Here is a 21,975-nt window from a genome sequence, read left to right as displayed (position 1 = left end):
CATATGAGGGTAGACTGTCAAGGTTGGGGTTGTTTTCTCTGGAAAAAAGGTGCTTGTGAGGGGACAGGATTATACTTTACAAGTACATTAGAGGACATTATAGACAAATGGCAGGGGACCTTTTTACCCATAAAGAGAATCACGTACCAGAGGCCTCCCCTTCAGACTAGAGGAAAAGAACTTTCATTTAAAGGAACAGAGTAGGGGGTTCATCACAGTGAGGACAGTGAGGTTGGGGAATGCACTGCCGGGTGATGTTGTGATGCTGATTCAGTTAATGACTATAAGAGGGACTTGGATGATTTTTTGGACAGACATAATATCAAAGGCTATTGTGATACTAAGCTCTATAGTTAGTATAGGTATGGGTATATAGAATTTAATTAAAAGTAGGGAGGGGTGTATGTATGGATGCTGGGTTTTCATTTGGAGGGGTTGAACTTGATGGACTTTGTCTTTTTTCAACCCAATTTAACTATGTAACTATATAAGATAGTTACATACTGTACATTTCATTATGTATATTCAAGTTATTTGGGGCATATTTCAAAATAGAACTTTTGTTCCCATTCCCATGTCCTTCCATCTGTGCTAGAGACAATAATACCAATAATATTTTAGGAGGAGTATAATTTCATTTATTCCCCCTATAAAAAATAAATTAATAGTGATGGGCGAATTTGTCTCAGCGAATAAGTGAATTTCCAGTGAAATTCACGAAACGGCAATGGTCAGACAACAGCATCAGGAGGCACAAGTCCCCTATTCTTACTGGTTCCATAGCCTCTACCACTCCATAATTTTCCCATCTGAATAACGTGCAGTTTAGTTGGCAGGAGGGGTTTTTTATGTGCCTCCTCCCCTCATGAATACACTGCTGCAAGGGCTCATAAATGACCCCTGTTGTTAGATATCAGAGTGTGAACCTTAAATGAGAAGATAAACTCTACAGATATCACATGCTGATGTTCTCTTGGATGGGCTGATGACAGGTTGGGGCAGTGACGTATCAGGGGCGGAGTTATGATGTGGTGATCAGTAGTGATGGGCGAATTTGTCCCGTTTCACCGTAAACTTTTGCGAATTTCCCGCAAATTTAGACACCGGAAATAATTTGACACATGCCTATTTTGTCCAATTGCATTAAAGTCAATGGGAGCGCATTAAATTGCCGCCAATGTCAAAATTGTTTTTACGTTTTACCACTGGCGAATAAAATCGCCATCAGGCAATTCCTGGGAATCCTGCCCAGTTTTCCTAATTTGGAAAAACAGGCAGTCAGTTTTGACCTGAACAGCCCTTCCAAAAACCGGGCTGTCCGAGTTAAAACTGGATGGGTGGCAACCCTTACATTAATTATGGCATTAATGTATGTATTTTATGGATGAAGGAAAACTTCTATTACAAGACAGCTGGAAAGTGTTGGCCTTCGTGACTCCCAGCCTTCCATAGACTCCATTCTTGTGGCTTCCTTATTTCAGTAGGATGCCAACCAGAAGATCTTTATCCAGCAGAAAATTGTCTTTATATGTGGAAACAGTTGAGACCGCAGCACAATGACTTTGCCTTGCAACTTCTTTTCTCAACTTCAATTACTTTTTGATGTTCCTCAGATCTAATGTGTATCAATCGGTAATTGTTCCAGGTTAGCAAACACATGAAGAAGAATATGGTGCACGTTTATAGTAATCTTAGCTTTGTACTTTTGATTTCAAAAATACACATTGATATTCAAAACACTGCAGGTAATGTGCTCTCCTTTGTTCTTGCCCCTGAAAACAACATTGTCACTCATTGAGTCATTGTTGAGGTCCCAAGGTTTCCTTTCACCAGCTTTGGAACAGAAGAGACCAACCCGTTGTCTTTCCCTGTCCAGATGACCGATACCTGTGGGTTTTCGGGTGAGTTTTCCGATTGCAAGAAGTGAACCCGCCATCCACAGCAACACTTCAACTGCTTGACCTTTTTGCGGAATGTCTTGCTGAATGCATAGTATATGATGGGGTTGAAGGCAGTGGAGGACTTTGCAAACAGGCAGGGTAATAATGAAACTATTGGTGGGATGTATTTGCTGCTATGAAATATTGACCAAAAGCTGACGGCTGCATAGGGCGTCCAAGAGATGAGGAACCCAAAGCTGACCAATATGGCCATCTGGAATAAAAGCAAAACAACATAAAGCACAGAGTTACTAGAAATTAAATAATTTGCTATAGATTGATACAGATTCACAAATGTTTCATATCTATAAAGTGAATATATATATATATTTTTTTTTTTAGATATAAAATACAAGCTTATGTCCTCTATGAAAATTCTCATTTATCCATGTCATGATATACAATATCTAGAGGCATTAAATCAAAGGCAACTGGACTTTAAGGGGGTTATTTATTAAAGTCCAAAAAAACCCTGACGTTTTCGGGATCTATGAAAGCCTGATGCTGCAAAAAGTCAGAATCCTAAAATACAGCATCTCAGACATGCCGAGGTTGTATATAAGTCAACGGAAGAAGTCCCTATCCTATTTGAAAGTTTCTGTGGTCATTGCTGGAAGTAGCCTATTATAAGACTATTTTGGACTTTTTGGGCATAAATCTGAAAAAATTTGGGCTTTTTGGGAAAAAAAACCCAGAAAAAATTGTACAATTAAAGAAACTCAGGAAAAATAGTTTGATGCGATTTTTTATAAGATTTTTTCTTTTTTTCTCTGAACCGATTAATTTGTGCTTTTTAAATAATAAATAAGGTAAAATCAGGAGAATTGGGATTTTGATTAATAACCCCACCCCCTTAGTGTCCTAGAGGGCTCTGGGGGGATATTTATCAAAATCTGAATTTTTCGGATTATTTTATTTAAAAAAAAGTCAAAGCAAACTAGAATCCACAATTTGACTTTATTTTTTAATAAAAAGCAAGATTTCATCGGATCGGGTAAAAACGCATTAAAATCAAGCGAAAATCCGAATTGATTTTTTTCCAGAATCGCTCGATTATTCTGGACTTTTTCCAAAAAAGGCCAGAGTTTTTTGGATTTTTGCCTGAAATAGTTTTCAGACTTATTCTAGCGCAAACCACAGAAACTTCCAAATATGATAGGGACCTCTCCCATTGACTTATACACAACCTCGGCAGGTCTGAGATGCCGGATTTTTGGATTCAGACTTTTTCCATCCTCGGGGTATAACAAATCGAGAAAAATTGCTTTTGGATTTCTGGATTATCTGATGATTCATGTCAGCGTATGGCTCTTCTTCACTTAATATCTCCATTGGGCTCGACTCGTGGCTCCCCTTGTGTTTAGCCTAAATCCTTGTTTCTTATTTGATTTGTAATTATGCAGATGAAGGAGGTAACGACTGCCTAATTCCAGATTCAAAGGAAACAGTGAATGGCACAGAAAGAAAGGCTGAACGTTTATACAAATGTGTGTGACGGTGTCGCATTGTGTTACATTAAATTGTTTCCATGGGGAAGAGAAGTGTCAGTGGCACTCAGGGTTATCTACAACAACTGACAGAACACTTGCCTTTTCCTGCCACTAATTATATAATTAAAGTTGTTCAGACATGTATAATTAATTGCCAACAATCCATGCTAACACCCATGTGAATAATTATCTCTGTACAAACCAGTGTCAGTTTCTTCTCCACTTTTTTTGCATTTGGGATTCTATCTTGAGTCTTGATTTCTTGATAGGCTTTATGCAATTTCCAGACGATCCCTGAATAGCAGACCAATATTGTGGCAGCTGGGCTGAGGGTGCAGAGGATGAACATGCTGAGGACGAAGGACAAACCATTGGAGGAATTATGGAAATCCCCCCAGGCTATTGTACATGATGTTCCAAATGGCTCCGGCCCGTAGCGTCCCCATCCAAGCAAAGGTAGAACAGCCCAAAGTAAGGCATACAGCCATATGCATGCTATGAGAATATAGACTGTTTTCTTCTGTATGGTGCTACCTGCAAGGGAAAGGAAATAAAAGATGGTTTTATTGGAAGAAGAGAAAAAAGTGACCGTTATATATTGGACCATTATCTCCATCCACTAGTAATCCTGTATGGAAACTGTTGCATGTCTGGTGCTTATGGAGAGTAGTGATGAGCGAATTTGTAAAAGATTTGCGAAACACATTGAAACAATGGGCGTCAAAAAAAAGATCCACCCCACAATTCTTTGACTGGTGCGACAAATTATGTTTAGCTCCAAATGTCAATAAGCGTTTTTTTTCTTAAGGCGACTTTTTTGTCCAAATGCATTAAAGTCAATGGCCGTTTTTTGTTGCATCTGCTTTTTTGCTGCGAATCCATGGCTGGCGAAAAAATTTGCCCATCACTAATGGAGAGTTTTCTGACCCAAAGGATAAACAGTATAATATATTCAACTTTTTATTTTTTCTGGAAGGCTTCCATTTTGAAAATGTTGGCTAGGCTGGAAATGGATAAAGTAAAAGGATTTTTCGTGACCAAGCTTTTCTCTTGATCAGCTCCTCTAAAACTTCCATCTCTGGCCTATCCCTATGTCTCTGCCTCTGGCCCTGAGTTCATGAGATCCATATAAATGGCTCCAGCCTTTTGTTAAACAATGCAGAACAGTGAAATAGAAAGCGCTCTCATGTCACACTCTACTATACCACCTTGGATTTTCATTGCAATGAGAATGATGGAGAAGATATTAAATCAAACCATCCTATCAATGTAAACCCCTTGTGATAAACTCTGGCCTTTAAAAGGTGGATTCAACAAAGGCCAACATTGGCTGCCAATTTTTGGTAGCTTTTTTGTCTCTGGGTGTGATCGATTCTACGGCTGATACTGGATCAGGCTGCTGAAAAATATCAATGAGAATTGCTGGAAAAATCTTTTGGGAAAAGGAACATTTTGAATGCATCAACTATATGATACAGACCTAGAACAATATCTGCAGGTGCTTGATGTGTTAGGTCACCATCAGGAATTAGAGAGTCCCACCCTACTATTTTAGCCCAAACCCAAGGGTTTCCAAAGTATTAGTTGAGATAGGAAAGGGGTTTTAACGTATTAATGAAAGATTTGTTTGACCCCATTGATATGACTAATCTCCTGGCCAGAGTTCAAAGAAATATTTGGGTTACTTGAAGCTGATAGATATTATTATCTAGCATGCCAATGTGGTCTTTCCTTGATTCCTGATAAGAACAATTTTGCTGTGTCTGATCACTGGTTGGCTGAAGCTTTGTTGGAATTTATGGCACATCCTTTTAATATAAACATTGATTCACTCTGTAGCAGATTTTGGGATATATATCGGGTGGACAATCATCCTTTATTTGGAGTCTCCTCTAAATGGTCTGAATTTCTTCAACATGGTGTATCTCCCTCTGATCTTGTTAAATCTATATATGATTATAATAATATGATTCTCTCTGAGAGCTGGAGAGTTCAGCAGTTTAAATTTGTTCATTTAGGCTATGGGAAAATGTATGCAAAAGATGAGTCCTCCAGATCTTATTCTTATTGCCCTAAATGTGAAGAACCCAATGTTAATTTATTCCATTATCTCTGGTCCTGTCCTAAGTTAAGTATTTGTTGGAGAGAAGTCTCGAGATTTTTGAATTGTAAGTTGAAAAGTAATTTTACGTTATCCCCTAGTTTTGCTTTATTGCATGTTGATGACAATAAGCTCTTCTCAAAACCTAGTCTTGATCCGATATCTCAAGGAACTAAGAATTTGGTTGGTTTATTAATGGCTGCTTCCAAGAAAGCCTTATTCAACCATTGGTTAAAGAATGATTCTCCTCTTATAGCAGATATAATTTCACTACTTAATCAACTGAGCTGGCAGGAAGCTATTAAGGCTAAAACTGATGACACCAAGTCGAAGCAATCTCTAAAAAATACATGGTCACTCTATTTTGACTCCAAAAACAAAGATCAAATCTATAAGTTCCTCCATATTTAATTTTATTTCATTCTGTGCAAATTTATGTAAACAATGGTCTTTTTCATTCTAGTTTCATTTATGTCCACTAGGTGTATCTATGTCTATGTGTATACGTGTTTGTATATGTGTGTGTATGTATATATATATATGTGTGCATATTAGCTTACAGTCTGCAATCACAGTTTGATTTATTTGTTTATCTTTTTGTTAAACTATTGCCTTTGATATGTTCCTATTTATTGAGGACTTGATTTTTCTGACATTTGTTATATAAGTCTTGACTGCATTTTAACAGGCTGTGTTTTGATTCTGCTTGTTTTATGGTAAAACTTTAATAAAATATTTGAAAACGGAAAGGGGTTTTTATGCAAAGGTTAAAAACTATCAATCTAGCCTCAGATTTCAGTTGCATTTTTGGTCAGGGGAGGTTGAGACCCATAAACCAAAGAACCAAACAAAGAAGACCCATGTGCAACTCATGTATAGTATTGGCTACATCATACTAAGAGGAGGGAATTTATTGCTGTCAAAGGATATTGTGGATACTGACTATTTCCCAGAGAACTATCATTCTCATGCCAAGACATTTACCATGCTCAGGATTAGGGGGCTGACCAAGCAGTAATCTTTTTAATGGAAATCATATAAGGGAATTCATTTTATTATTGTGATTTGTAAATAATTGACTCTTCTGTTGTTTATGAATCTGCATTAAATTAATTCTGAGTCCTGGCCGGCCAGGTTTTATATTATTAATAATTGCTTAAAAAGAGTTAATAAATTCTCTGTATTTATATAATAACCGGGTTTAATTACACCTTTTAAATTATTTATTTCTCAAAAGAGAATAAAAGAAAAAAATGAATGAAAAAAAAGAATTTTGAAAATGAAGTGAGCAATTGGATGAGATCGTGCAACAGTCTGACCAAGGGAACCCTGCTCCAACTGATGGTCAGACATTCTTTGTATGTAGTGATGGGCAAATAAATTCGCCAGGCGTAAATTCGTGGTGAATTTCCGCATTTCGCAACTGGCGTCTCAATTCACAAAACTACCACAGGCATCAAAAAACTTTGGACGCACGTCGGAAAAGTCGATTGCGTCAAAACCGCTGTGTGTAAACATTATTCGGACGCCCGTTGACTTTTACACCAGCGGCAAAATTTACGTGAATGCCAGAATTGACGCGGACGTCAAAATTTGTGTGTTTTCGTCGTTACGCGAATTTCCCGGAATACGCCCATCACTATGGGGCCAATTCACTAACTTCGAATGAAGGATTCGAAGTTAAAAAACTTCGAATTTCGAAGTTTTTTTTTGGACTACTTCGACCATCGAATGGGCTACTTCGACCTTCAACTATGACTTCAAATCGAAGGATTCGAACTAAAAATCGTTCGACCATTCGACCATTCGATAGTCGAAGTACTGTCTCTTTAAAAAAAACTTTGACCCCCTAGTTCGCCATCTAAAAGCTACCGAACTCAATGTTGGCCTATGGGGAAGGTCCCCATAGGCTTGGCTAACTTTTTTTGATCAAAGGATATTCCTTCGATCGTTGGATTAAAATCCTTCGAATCGTTCGATTCGAAGGATTTTATCGTTCGATCGTACTATTTGCGCTAAATCCTTCAACTTCGATATTCGAAGTCAAAGGATTTTAATTCCTAGTCGAATATCGAGGGTTAATTAACCCTCGATATTCGACCCTTCGTGAATTGGCTCCTTTTTGTATGTCCATGTTTAAAAAATATTGAGGACTATTCATAGATGATTAAAATACATAGTATTTGGGCTTCTTAAAAAAAAAATCCTGTTTTAAACCATAAATTATTCTTTTGTTTTTTGGCTCATTTCTGTTTTGACTATAATGGAACTATTCAGCCTAATTACAAAGAAATTCCACGGGACAACATTTCTCATCTACTTTAGACCTTGAGGAAATGTTTATTTTTTAATTTGGCAAAATCAGTAAAAATATTCAAAATGTAAACGTTGAAAATGTATTTAAATTCGTATTCGATTATTTTTGTTAATGCTAAGGTCACAATGGTGAGCTTCCAAAGGACCGGGGTCACTTCTATTAATGTGCTACCTTTCCATTAACTGACAGTTGACATACAAATGTAGACAGATAGATAGCACTGCATTTTAGCACAAAACTGTCACTTCCAGGCAGTAGCAATAAATGTATTGAGGTAATAAAGAACTGTTTGGCACCCAGCTAATATTGTTAACGTGTTTATAGCGTAAGTGGTGCCATTATCCAACGACAATGACGCCTCCGGGAGTTAGTTCTGCATCTGTTTTAACACATTCATCCTATTAATAATTAAGGATGTTATTGCCACTGGGTGTGATGTGCATTGAACGGAAAGATACATATACTGTATAATTAACTATCTTGCCAACCGCACAGAGACTTTAGGGGCCACTATTCACTATATCCCTTATATATTCTAGAAGAATTATGCTTAGTAACGGAAAGTATGTATCCTGACATAGATTCATAGAAAGACTTTCTACCGATTGTTAGAAAACCTAAGGAGTTGTCCCTGCTATGGAGCATGCCATTTACAGTAACGATCTGCTGGTCAACCCCCCTCCCCCCAAGTGACAACACAATAGATGCATTGATTTCAAGGTAATGCCTTGCAAGGGAATTGCAATCAAAAGGACAAGTTGTAAAGTGTGTGGAGCAAATGGAAAATGATTGTACATTCAGTGTATTCCATAGGGAACATATAAAACAGATGGAGCAAATGATGGCAATAGTAGTAGAACACTGAGGAAAGTTGAGCTAGATAGCAGCAGCGGGGCAAGAAGATGACAGTAGGGTTGGCAACATGATTAACAGTGGCCACCATCTACAAACAAACAAATTATCACATTTATTATAACATGAAGTAATCCATTATTCCATACTCTTTTTCACCACACATCCAAACACCAATCTCATCATATTTAGCTGCACAACATTGCCCAAATGCGACCGTATCTCAGTTCCATTTTAACCAAAACACTTATTCAGTCTCTCATCATCTCCCGCCTTGATTACTGCAACATACTCCTCGCAGGTATTCCAACAAGTCGCTTTCACAACTCCAATCTGTTCTAAATGCTGCTGCTAGACTCATTCATCTATCTCACCGCTCAACATCAGCTGCTCCCCCATATGTACAGTTTATCCCTTCACTTGCTCCCAATCTCCTCTAGAATCAAATCTAAACTATTCACACTTACATTCAAGGCCCTTAACAATGAAGCCCCTCCCTATAATTCATCTCTGATCTCAAACTACTCTCCTACCCACAACCTTCACTCTGCTTCTGACCTTTGCCTCTCCTCTCTTCTCCTCTCCTCTCCTCTCTACTCCTCTCTTCTCCTCTCTTCTCCTGTCTTCTCTTCTCCTCTCTTCTCCTCTCTTCACTCTCCTCTCCTGCCCATTCTAGTCTACAAGACTTCTCTCGGGCTTCTGCTTTTCTCTGGAAATCTCTGCCTTAAGCTGTCAGGCTTTCTCCTTCTTTCCAAACTTTCAAACTCTCCCTAAAGACCCACCTGTTTAGGGAAGCTTATTCAATATTCCTTACTTAATCGTCATTGCCATATCATCAATCACAAAATTGTTTCTAAAATCCTTATGTCTCAATTGTTATAAACTCTCAAGTGTAGGGCCCTCTAATCCTATTGTACTCTGTAAACCCTTGTTATTCACCATTTAATCCCCATTTGTTATAAACTAAGGTAAATCTTGCCAGCGCTATATAAAATTAGTAAAAAAATGATGACTCTTCTTGATAAAATGTGTCTGCTAGTTGTGCAATTGATCTCTATCTCCAATCAACAAACACCAAGGGACTATAAGTGTTCCTGCTGAAATATACACCAGGACTTCCAATTTATACCTTGGCCTTGACCCTTGCTCTGAGTCCTTTACAGTAGGGCAGACATATTAATATAGGGTCTTTATTAGACTGGTGTAGCAAGTTAGAAAATGAAAGCAATGTTTTGCTTTATTGGGTGACTGCACTGATGAAATAAAACCCCTGTGTTACTAAATCAGGCCACTGTACAGTATGGGACCTGGGGCTTTCCAGATAACACATGTTTTTGTAATTTGGATCTTCATACCTTAAGTCTACTAGAAAATCATATAAACATTAAATAAACCCAATAGGCTGATTTTGCTTCCAATAAGGATTAATTATATCTTAGTTGGGATCAAGTACAAGCGACTGTTTTATTATTACACAGAAAAAGGAAATTACTTTAAAAAAAATTGATTATTTCATTATAATGGAGTCTATGGGAGGTGGCCTTTCCATAATTCAGAGCTTTATGTATAATGGGTTTCCGGATAAACGGATCCCATACCTTTACCAACAAGTGTCAACTAACATTTACATGAAAAAGTTGATAATCCCTTTGGACACCCCTATTAACATATAAACCCCATCAACTGGACGCTTGGAAGGTACATCTGTATCCCCATATCACAAAGACAAATACAAGAGATACTCTGCACTCAACCCATTATCAATATATTTAAGACAGCGACATTTTGTGCTACTGCTACTAAAAAATGCCTTACCCTTTAAACAAAACAGGGATTGTTTGTCCATATATTGCAATATATTTAAGCTGAACAACTACGTCACAGTCATCCCATATCTGGCCAGTCCTACGCTCAATTTTCATTTGATTCATTAATAATTCTATTACTTCATATGTATTTTGTGGTCACAGCCTCATTGCACCCCCGCCTAATGGTTTTAATAATTAGTGGTGAGCGCAACTTTCCCTTGTTTATTATAGCCATATCACAAAGAGCCTGTTGCTTGGAAATAAAAATTGTGATAAATGATCTGACAAACTTTTAGAATTCTGCCAAATGGCTCCTTAAATAAGGCAGAGAACTGTTTTTTTTAGCAATTTACTTACCGCAGGATTTGAATGACGATGTCACCCGAAAGCGGATTACAGCCATTGCAGTTAAAGTCATCATACTGGCGACCCCAAAGAAAAAGCCCATGAGGGCGTAATATAGGCAGGAGGAGTCTCCACCAAGCCAAGCATGGTTCCAGGCTGAAGCAATGGCTAGCGGGTACATACTGATGGCCATGCCCAAGTCTATGACAGCTAAATTTATAGACAGGAGATCCGGTGCCTTGAGATGTGATGAACATTTTACTGCTGTGGCAAGAACTGCAAAGTTGCCCACTATGGTCACGATGGCTGAAAAACAAAACATAATAGTGTAAAACAAATACTGAGTACAACTGTATACCTAATTGACCACAAAGCAACCACAACAGGAGCATTTCTGGAGATCCTGGTGCATATTCTATATATTTGTTCTCAGTTCAGGATAAAAAAATCATGGGAAAAGGGCTTCAAAATAACTGTAGGCAAAATATATGGCTGTGCCATCAAGTGGCTGCACAAACTTATTGAACGTTAACAAGGATAAAGTCTGGATGTGAACTTCATTCTGCATATGTGTAAATCATTGAGTAGGCTTATGGAGTCCTTTTTTTGGCACCCATCTTCAGAAAATGCAATGAACAGACCAGGAAGATATGGGAGCAGATAATCACCAGTAGATCATTGAAGAAGGCTCAAAGACTTACGTTGAGATTATAAGAAAGGAGGAATGAATGCCTTCACTGGGTGAAACTTTGTCATCAACTACATGTGGCCAATGGGTCAGACAACCACTAAAGTGCATTACTGCTTAAAACAACAGTCTAGTCATACAGTATTCAGTTACTATTGTTGTGGCGCACGTCCTCAAGAGGCTCCAAACATTCCTCCACATATATAAAATAATCATCTCATGGACAGCACTTGAAGCACAGTTCAATTCCATTTACCACCCCTCTTTGCAATCTTTCCATCAGCCAGTTCTCTATCCAAGTACAAATACTATTCTCCAGCCCAATATTCCTTTAACCAGTAACCTTCTGCGTGGTACTGTATCAAATGCTTTAGCAAAGTTTAAGCAGATTACTGTACATCCACTTTTTGATGTAAAATCTAAGAGGCCTATTTATTGAGGTCAAATTTTAGTGGTTTTAAAGTGGTTTATTATTCACAAGTAAACACACTTTCTCAAAAACCACGAATGTCATGACAAAAATTCTAATTTTTTTCAAAGTGCAAATGAAAGTATAAATGAAAAAAAATTGCTGAGTGATGCACTAAAAATAACTTTAAAATCTCTAACACTTTGATTTTTTCAGACAATTGCTAGCAAAAAAAATCCAAAAACCTCAAAAAGTTCAAATTGATTAAAAATGGCCTAATAAGATCAGTGCAGCTTCCACTGACTTCTACAACTTTTTCTTGCAAATTTTTTGAGGTTTTCGTTGGTTTTTATACTTCATAAATGATAGAGCTATTAATAAATATAGAAAAATAGATTCATGGAAAAATAAAAATTTGATTGTCACTAAATTAGCTCCTAAGAAAAATAACCTAATTAAATTAATTACAAATTGGTTGGACTGCAAAAAAAAAGGTGTAAAATGTGGGAAATATCAGAGGATGTAAAATTGAGGTTTCGCTGTATCTTATTCTTTATTACCCCCTCCAAAAACTTTCCTGCAATTGAACTCAAACATGCCTATAACTTTCAGGCTGAGAACGGGATCTTTTTCTGAATAATGGTGTCACTTTAGCAATGGACCCACCTCTTCTTGCTTCAATGTTTTTTTTACAATTCAAAATCTCTGCTTTTTCACTGTTCTCATAAACTAATTTACCTTGCTCTGATATTGAGAGTTCCGCTCTTCTTGCTTGTTACTATTTATATATTCAAAATTAAACCCACGTCAGGTTTAAGGGTGGGCCACATAGGCCATTTGCTGTGCTCGCTTAGCACATAAGAAGGAGTCCCTAGTTGGGAAAAACATCAATGAAGCATCAAATGTCAATTGCAGAGTCCTCCCTCTAATAGTGCTTGAGAGGGGAATGTCAGTCTAACCAGAGTTTCTCCTGTTTCCTCTGGGGACACTCCTTTTGGGAAACCCAGGGCAGGATTTATCTCGTTCCCGATTGCCCCATCTCCTCCCTCTCTGGGCAATAATGCCCTTTGGATCTAATCCCTTTTATCATTCCTTGGTGAAGCCAAGCTGCTAATCTGGCTTTCTCTCCTAGAGAGACTATTACAGTATCTATTTAGCCCTGGATAATGATGGCTCCACAGAAGGCTCAAATCCACCTAGGAGCGTTCAGGCAAATAACCCTGCCAAAAGCCTCTGGCAGATTGCCCCTAAGCCCACATGGCTCAGGCAATATTATAGCACAGTGCCACCTTGCAGCCTGGGATAGCTGGGGGACATTCCTTGGACTAAGGGTCCCCTTATGAGCACAATCTTTCAGGGAATGCAAAGTAAATGGGGATATATTTAAAGGAACAGTAACCAAAAAAATTAAAGCATATATATATAGTGAATAAAGTACCCCCTCTTGTAAAATATAAGGATATTATTAGTTACCGAGGAGTTTCATGACCATATAAAAACACGAGGCCGAAGGCCGAGTGTTTTTATACAGGTCATGGAACTCCGAGGTAACTTCTAATATCCTTATATTTTACAACTGGGGGTACTTTATTTATTATAATACACAAATTTTAGTGAGTCATGTGACAGAAATGACATCACTACTCACCGTTTATAACTGATGACATCACTACTCACCGTTTATAAGGATATAATTTACAGGATATTCATGGCTTTTGTGTATTATATATATATATATATATATATATATATATATATATATATATATATATATATATATAATGTGTTGATTGCGCTGCACTGGTACAACTGGCATGTTTGGTTTAAAAACACTACTATAGTTTATATAAACAAGCTGCTGTGTAGCCATGGGGGCAGCCATTCAAGCACAGGATACACAGTAGATAACAGATAAGTACTACTATAGTTTATATAAACAAGCTGCTGTGTAGCCATGGGGCAGCCATTCAAGCACAGGATACACAGTAGATAGCAGATAAGTACTACTATAGTTTATATAAACAAGCTGCTGTGTAGTCATGGGGCAGCCATTCAAGCACAGGATACACAGTAGATAACAGATAAGTACTACTATAGTTTATATAAACAAGCTGCTGTGTAGCCATGGGGGCAGCCATTCAAGCACAGGATACACAGTAGATAGCAGATAAGTACTACTATAGTTTATATAAACAAGCTGCTGTGTAGCCATGGGGGCAGCCATTCAAGCACAGGATACACAGTAGATAGCAGATAAGTACTACTATAGTTTATATAAACAAGCTGCTGTGTAGCCATGGGGGCAGCCATTCAAGCACAGGATACACAGTAGATAACAGATAAGTACTACTATAGTTTATATAAACAAGCTGCTGTGTAGTCATGGGGGCAGCCATTCAAGCACAGGATACACAGTAGATAACAGATAAGTACTACTATAGTTTATATAAACAAGCTGCTGTGTAGCCATGGGGGCAGCCATTCAAGCACAGGATACACAGTAGATAACAGATAAGTACTACTATAGTTTATATAAACAATCTGCTGTGTAGCCATGGGGGCAGCCATTCCAGGACAGGATACACAGTAGACAACAGATAAGTACTACTATAGTTTATATAAACAAGCTGCTGTGTAGCCCACTGCATTCTTCATCTTATCATCTCAAGTCAACACAGTGTCGGACTGGGACACCAGGGGTCCACCCAAAAACCTTAGACCAGGGGCCCACCCTCAGTACTATTATTCTTCCTCTCCTCACTTAACCTCTATTCTCCTAGTCTGTTTTCTTTACATACTATAATCTATTATTCCATCTATTTAGCCTCTTTGTTCTCATAGAAATAGGGAATGACCATGAAATAGGCCAAATGTTTAGCAGCATGAGGTTCCACTGACACCTGGGCCCCCCAGGACTTTTCCTGGTGACAGTCACATTTGTTAATAGTGTTGACTGGCCCACTGGGATACCAGGAAAAGTCCCAGTGGGCCAGTCCGACACTGAGTCAACACTATTAACAAATGTGACTGTCAACTCACCCCATGTCATTAGGGAGATAATGATCCAGTCTTTTTATTAAACCTAATTTCCAAATGGTAATGTCAATTAGGTCCCAGAATTAGGTCCCAGTTGATCTGTGTCAGAATATTGACCCTTCAGTCTTACTGGAGAGTAAATGCACAGTATTCTGAAACACACAGTCTGGCTGTAGTGGTGAGGACAAAACAGATTTTGCACAACCCATGATAAGAAGATCATTGTCCAATCTATGTCCCTACAGCTGTTGCTGAATTGATAAGAGGCTGCAGGTTGGGCAAGACATATAGAAAATATAACTGTTGGCGTCATGCCTTATTACGGCGACGTAACTAGAGGGGGGCGGGCCCCGCCCCCTCTGTACAGCCAGAAACGGCCGCGTTAGAACAGTGGCGCAAGCTGTCGGGGGGGCCCTGAGGGGGTGCGGGCCCTGGCCCAATCGTACCCCCTGCTCCCCCGGTAGTTACGCCACTGCCTTATTATACATATAACAGCTTATTTACAATAGCAATGGGAGTTGTGGTCATGCACAAATGAGGCCAGTCTTTGGGTGAACTAATACCATTCATGAAAGATACTTGAGTCCAAACATGCTTCTATACAGTTGTGCTCAGCACAGGTGCATCCGTCCCACCTCCTGTTACAAATACATAAGTCTTTGGTATGGACACAGGGACACAGCAGAACTCAGGTACAAAGACACTATCTCGGCTTGGATAATTTTCAGTGCAATTGCGTGCATTTTTCAAATTGGATAAAATTGTGTTAGAAGCACATCCTGTTCAAGACTATGGTTATGCTAAAGAAAAATCCAGGGAAAAACGGTGCATTCTTGTTAAAAAAGAAAAAAGTAAATTTGCATCCAAAATCGCACTTGCTCACGGCACTTGTGTAAGTTAATTACTCTTTTTTCTTAACAATCTGTGGGTTCTAGGGTTGTGGTTCCTCAAGGGGAACAAATCCAGGGATGACTGGTGAAAATTATAATATCATCTAAACCATTGTATTTAATTTAATTTGAGTGTTGACGCTTTAGTAAAGGGTCTAAAGCACTATATGGAAATATCCAAGATGGCGGCAGTTGGGCTCTATCATGAAAGTATTGATCTGTTCAGCAGTTCATAAACACGGGTTCAACACAGGAAAGAGGCAGAATCCAAAGAACTTCTTTAGCTGAGAACAATGGCATAACCAATGTACCCAGGGCCCAGGTGCTAGATACACACCAGGCCTCGAGAATTCCCAACCTCCCACCCATGAGTTACCTTTTCACTCTTCTGGTGAACTCTGGGGGTGTTGCCCATGGCATGATCACACCCCCATTAGTTACGCCACTGGCTAAAGCTGGCCACTAGAATATGTGTCTATGGCCATACATAGAAGGGATCACCAGAAATGCCATTATCCTTCTTTTTTAAATACTGATACAGGTATGGGACCTGTTATCCAAAATGCTTGGGACCTGGAATTTTTTATGAATAAGTGGTCCTTCCATAATTTGGACCTGCATGCCTTAAAAAAATTTACTTAAACATTAATTAAACCCAAATTATTTTGCCTCCAATAAGGATTAATTATATCTTAGTTGGGATCAAGTTTATTATTACACAGAGAAAAGGGAAATCATTTTAATTATTTGATATTGATTGGAAATGAGCTTCCTGTAATTTGGAGCTTTCTGGGGTATAAGATTTTGTACCCAAGTTTCTAGAACATCAAAGGAGCACTGTCCTGTATTGACTTCATACACAACTTTTGAACAGGGAAATAACGTTGCATCTTTCACCACCACCCCCAGCAAAATTTATTTCTGGATCCCATTATCACACTGTTGGGACAGGTTGTAGGCCATGAATGGGACGGCAGGAGGGGTTCCAGCAGGTGCAGTCAGGGAGGTGGGGGAATCACAGGAATATGCCTGGACCCCCAAAAGTCAAAGGATCTGCTGTTCTTATAGCCATGCCAATGCATAACTGACACACATCCCATTTCATCCTAAGGCCAGTCCTGTTCTAACATAAAAGGACAACTTCCTACTCCACAAACACACAACTGTGGTGCATCTGTATTAATATCTGGTTGCATGTAAACTACTAACTGGCTTGTAAGCATTGCTATACTTTCCATGTGCCCAACTCAAGTCCACTCACACAATGCGTTAACTTAATGATCTAGTCCCTTTAAAGGGATCCTGTCATGGAAAAACATGTTTTTTTTCAAAACGCAACAGTTAATAGTGCTGCTCCAGCAGAATTCTTCACTGAAATCTGTTTTTCAAAAAAGCAAACAGATTTTTTTATATTTAATTTTGAAATCTGACACGGGGCTAGGCATGTTGTCAGTTTCCCAGGTCTCCACAGGCATGTGACTTGTGCTCTGAAAAACGTCAGTCACTCTTTACTGCTGTACTGCAAGCAAGTTGGAGTGATATCACCCCAGGGGCGTTTCTGCCATAAGGCAAGGGGAGCACCTTGCCTCAGGCAGCAGCTCCCCAGAAGATACCAGGGGAAGCAAAAAGCCATTCCTGTTAACTTTAATAGCCAAATTTCTGGTTATGAAACTGGAAATACGGTCTTTCTAGTGCAGAGAGGACAATTTTGCCCCCCCCGGCAATCTGAAGGTAAGCACAACGGGGGAGGGGCGGCATTCTGAATGGCAACTCAGGCGGCATTAATACCTAAAATGTGGTGCCTGATGAGCCCTCCTCCCTTCCCCCTTCAAGCAGCCCATCAGCAGAACAATGGGAACAGCTCCCTGGTAGATCTAAGAACAACACTCAATAGTAAAATCCAGGTCCCACTGCGACACATTCAGTTACATTGAGTAGGAGAAACAACAGCCTGCCAGAAAGCAGTTCCATCCTAAAGTGCTGGCTCTTTCTGAAATCACATGACCAGGCAAAATGCCTGAGATGCACCTACACACCGATATTACAACTAAATACACTTGTTGGTTCAGGAATGACATTTTATATTGTAGAGTGAATTATTTGCAGTATAAACAGTGTCATTTAGAAATAAAAACTACACCATAAAAATCATGACAGTATCCCTTTAAGATTCTATACAGAGACTATGTAAAATGCCTTTAAAGAAGCAGGATCCTAAGAACTGTCCTTTTTTGCCAAGGTAAATGCTGATCTTCTGTTGTTATTATGTGCCCAGTTGACAAGCCAAAGAAAGAATATTCTTTCTGTTCCTAAGGGTAGGACTACACGCGTTGGATCTTGTCAAAATCGTTCGTGTAGTCCTACCCTAATACTCTACGTACTCAAAGAGCCCCAAAACTCGCAGCCTTCCCTATCAGTCTGATTTGTTTCATGAACAGATTGTCTGTGCACCATGCTAGTCCTGTAACACTCACAACTTATTTCTATGTTTAATAACATTATGTTATATCCCTGTGGCTGCTATTTGGGGCTATTGCAGCACTCACAAGCCTACCAAACAAGCTGACCAGGCTCTCTTTATTGAAAGTGTTATACCAGCTGGAGATTGATATGAATTCTGTTATAGAGAAATAATAAATTAGATTGCACCTCTCTCCTAAGTCTCCAAGAAATTATGCCAAAATGTATCTTTGGATAAAAAAATTGATTTTCTAATGCCTTTTCTTTACAGGGGTTATAATTATTATTCACTATAAACTTTGTCATAAACTCTCTTCTCAAACTTCTCAATAAACTTTATCATTAAAGAGACACAACGGCATCTACTTTTCATCATTTCTATATTTCAGTCCAGATCATAATGGATGCAATTAAATGTATGTTCTGCATGTTGCCACTAGGTGGAGCAGCCAGTAATAACTAATGCCAAACAGAAACAAAATTCTTGCAAATTGGAAATGCCTTTGGAACTTGAAGGTGAAAATATTCGTGTGCCATTAAACTTTACAAGGACAGTACCGCCATTTATTCGGCATGAAGGCAATGAATAGGGCTTGGAAAACATATTTATAGCCTTTTGATTTAATCAGGAAACATTCGTTTTTTTGTTGAGCTAAACAGGACAAAAAGGAACAATGAAGCCAAAACACATTTGGGGGCCGATTCACTAACTTCGAGTGAAGGATTCGAAGTTAAAAAACGTCGAATTTCGAAGTTAAAAAACTTCGAATTTCGACGTTTTTTTTGGGCTACTTTGACCATCGAATGGGCTACTTCGACCTTCGACTACGACTTTGAATCGAAGTAAAAATCGTTCAACTATTCGACCATTCGATAGTCGAAGTACTTTCTCTTTAAAAAAACTTCGACCCCCTAGTTCGCCATCTAAAAGCTACCGAAGGTCCCCATAGGCTTGGCTAACTTTTTTTGATCAAAGGATATTCCTCCGATCGTTGGATTTAAATCCTTCGAATCGTTAGATTCGAAGGATTTAATCGTTCGATCGAAGGATTATCCTTCGATCGTTCGATCGAACTATCTGCACTAAATCCTTCGACTTCGATATTCGAAGTCGAAGGATTTTAGTTCCTAGTCGAATATCGAGGGTTAATTAACCCTCGATATTCGACCCTTAGTGAATCGGCCTCTTGGTGTTGCGAGACAGATAATTAGATTCCCAGATCAGAGATAATCTCCCTGAATAATAGACTCCTGCTTATTTCTACTCTGGAAATTCAGTTATAAACCTCGCAAGGACCAAACAGGGAGTTGCTTCAATTTCCCTGTTTAGCACGAGAAATAACAAAAATCACTAGAAAGACTTAGATTCCCAGATCAGAGATAATCTCCCTGAATAATAGACTCCTGCTTATCTCTACTCTAGAAATCCAGTTATAAACCTCGCAAGGACCAAACATGGAGTTGCTTCAATTTCCCTGTTTAGTTCGGAATAAAACAAAAATCACTGGCGAGACAGATAATTAGATTCCCAGATCAGAGATAATCTCCCTGAATAATAGACTTATTCTTATCTCTACTCTGGAAATCCAGTTATAAACCTCGCAAGGACCAAACATGGAGTTGCTCCTGTTTAGCTTGAGAAATAACAAAAATCACTGGCACTTTCAGCACAGGCAAATACATTAAAAGGCACAGAGGGGCAATATTCTTGCTACAGTTGAGCTGGAAAAAGCACTGATGAAAGAACACTCCAAATCACCTTGTGAGCCCGTTCTATTAAAGTTGAGTCCTCCGGCTATTGGGAAATGCACCTCGTAACCCTCCCAGAGTATTGTAGAGGTGGAGGTCTGGTCTCGCTAAAGTTTCTCAGTGTGGGTTTTAAATGGACGGGCTACCCACAACTCATAGAAAAATCCCAAGGATACCAATGGAGAAGGTTTGAGACTTTATGGCAGCCTGGCTTTCCTTATCAAGGCAGAAAGCAGAATGTACAATCATCCCACATCTGTGTCATTAATATAATTATATATATATATATAAATGCTGAGTATCCTTCCAGATCATAAGGTTTAGTCCAGCTGATAAATACATGTGCTCAAAACATATTGTACCTTTCAAGGCGAAAGGAAAAAAAATGCTCTTCGGGTCCTTTTTTATTAACATGTAAATGAAGAGAAAAAACTGACACCAGGTTCACACAGCTCATCAGCAGCATTTGATCTACAGTGTGATTTATAGTTACACTTTCTGTATTACCCCAGCAAGCACTAAATACATGGGTTCTACATGGGGAATCGTATGCATTCACATAGCTGCCTATAATAGAGATTATGTGGCACCCTACTGATATCACCCATAGACTCAATGAACCCCCCGAGTAGCTAAAACGTATCAAACATTATATCTGTTTGCCAAGTGATAAGTTATGGAATAAAAATTCTTCAGTAACATGGATTAACTCAGCAAGGAAAGTCAGGAAATAAAACCACAGGAATAGTTCCCCTTTAAATTAATAGTATTTATGTACTGTACAAATTTAGAAATGTGTTAATGTACAAAAACTTCAAGTCAAATAGACAGACAGTCAGTCAGACAGATATACAGTCAGATGATAGGCAGGCAGGTGATATATGGACAGAAAGGCAGGTAACTAGTCAGAAAGGTGCAAAGAGACAGTGAAATATAAAGCCCACTGGACAGACTGATGTGGATTTGCACACAGATGTGACGGACACAGGCAGACAGATGTGATAAGCAGACAGACATACAGACAGGACAGACTTGCAGGCTTCCCTTTCCAGTGAGGAGACTGTGGGTGAGGGAGCTGCCAGGCTGCTTCCCCTCAGTGATAAAGGTGCAACACTCAGTCAGTAAGTTGATCCCATTAATAAGAGCAAATCCAGCAATAAAGTCACTTACCCACAACTAACAAAAACGCTCCTGCCCCATAATCCACCAAGGGGTGCAGTTTGGAAAGGTACTGATCCTCCATCTTCCTGCAGGGGTAAGTGCACCTGTTAAGGAATGGGTCAGAGCAGGAGAGGGGTGCTGGGTGCCCTCATGGTGCCAGGGATTTGGGTGACTTCAGTGGAGTCTGTGGGAGACAGTGGGAGACAGTGGGAGACAGTGGGAGAAGGAAGATCTGGGCAGAGGGAGCTGGAGGCAGAGGGATCCAGCACTAAAGGGAATCAGAGAACATGTGAGTGGGAAAGGTGTAGGGGCAGAGTTTGTGGAGGGGGGAGGAGAGACAAGAAGCAGAAAGAGGGGAGTTTGTGGGGGGGAGCAGCTGGAGAGAAGAGGTGGGGGCAGAGCTGCAGACTGGGTGAGAGTAATTTGTATATGGGGGGAGCAGAGGAATTATTATTTTGGGGTGATGTGCAAATAAGCAGAAGAAAAAGACAGAGAGGGAAGCTAAGAAAGAAGTGAGAATAACAGAGACAGAGGGGAGAGAGAGAGAGAGAGAGAGAGAGAGAGAGAGAGAGAGAGAGAGAGAGAGAGACGATAGCCAGACCGACAGAGATAGATATGAGAGAGAGAGAGAGAGAGAGAGAGAGAGAGAGAGAGAGAGAGAGAGAGAGAGAGAGAGAGAGAGAGAGAGAGAGAGATTAAATGAAAAGCTCAGGGGTAAGGGGAGGATCT

The 21,975-nt window shown here is 39.2% G+C and overlaps 1 protein-coding gene across 1 annotated transcript; it reads right to left on the bottom strand.

The window, feature by feature from the left end:
- Positions 1-655: 655 nt before the first annotated feature.
- Positions 656-21,511, bottom strand: opn8.S (opsin 8 S homeolog). The gene is made up of 4 exons (XM_018266001.2): positions 21,256-21,511; positions 10,866-11,159; positions 3,633-3,964; positions 656-2,154 (listed from the first exon to the last, which is right to left on the bottom strand). The coding sequence occupies exons 1-4, from the start codon at positions 21,326-21,328 to the stop codon at positions 1,792-1,794; spliced, it is 1,062 nt and encodes a 353-aa protein (XP_018121490.1). The 5' UTR covers positions 21,329-21,511; the 3' UTR covers positions 656-1,791.
- Positions 21,512-21,975: the final 464 nt, after the last annotated feature.

The sequence above is a fragment of the Xenopus laevis genome, chromosome 5S (genome assembly GCF_017654675.1).
Source record: "Xenopus laevis strain J_2021 chromosome 5S, Xenopus_laevis_v10.1, whole genome shotgun sequence".
Lineage (NCBI taxonomy): Eukaryota > Metazoa > Chordata > Amphibia > Anura > Pipidae > Xenopus > Xenopus laevis.
This window is presented reverse-complemented; position numbering and strand designations above follow the sequence as displayed.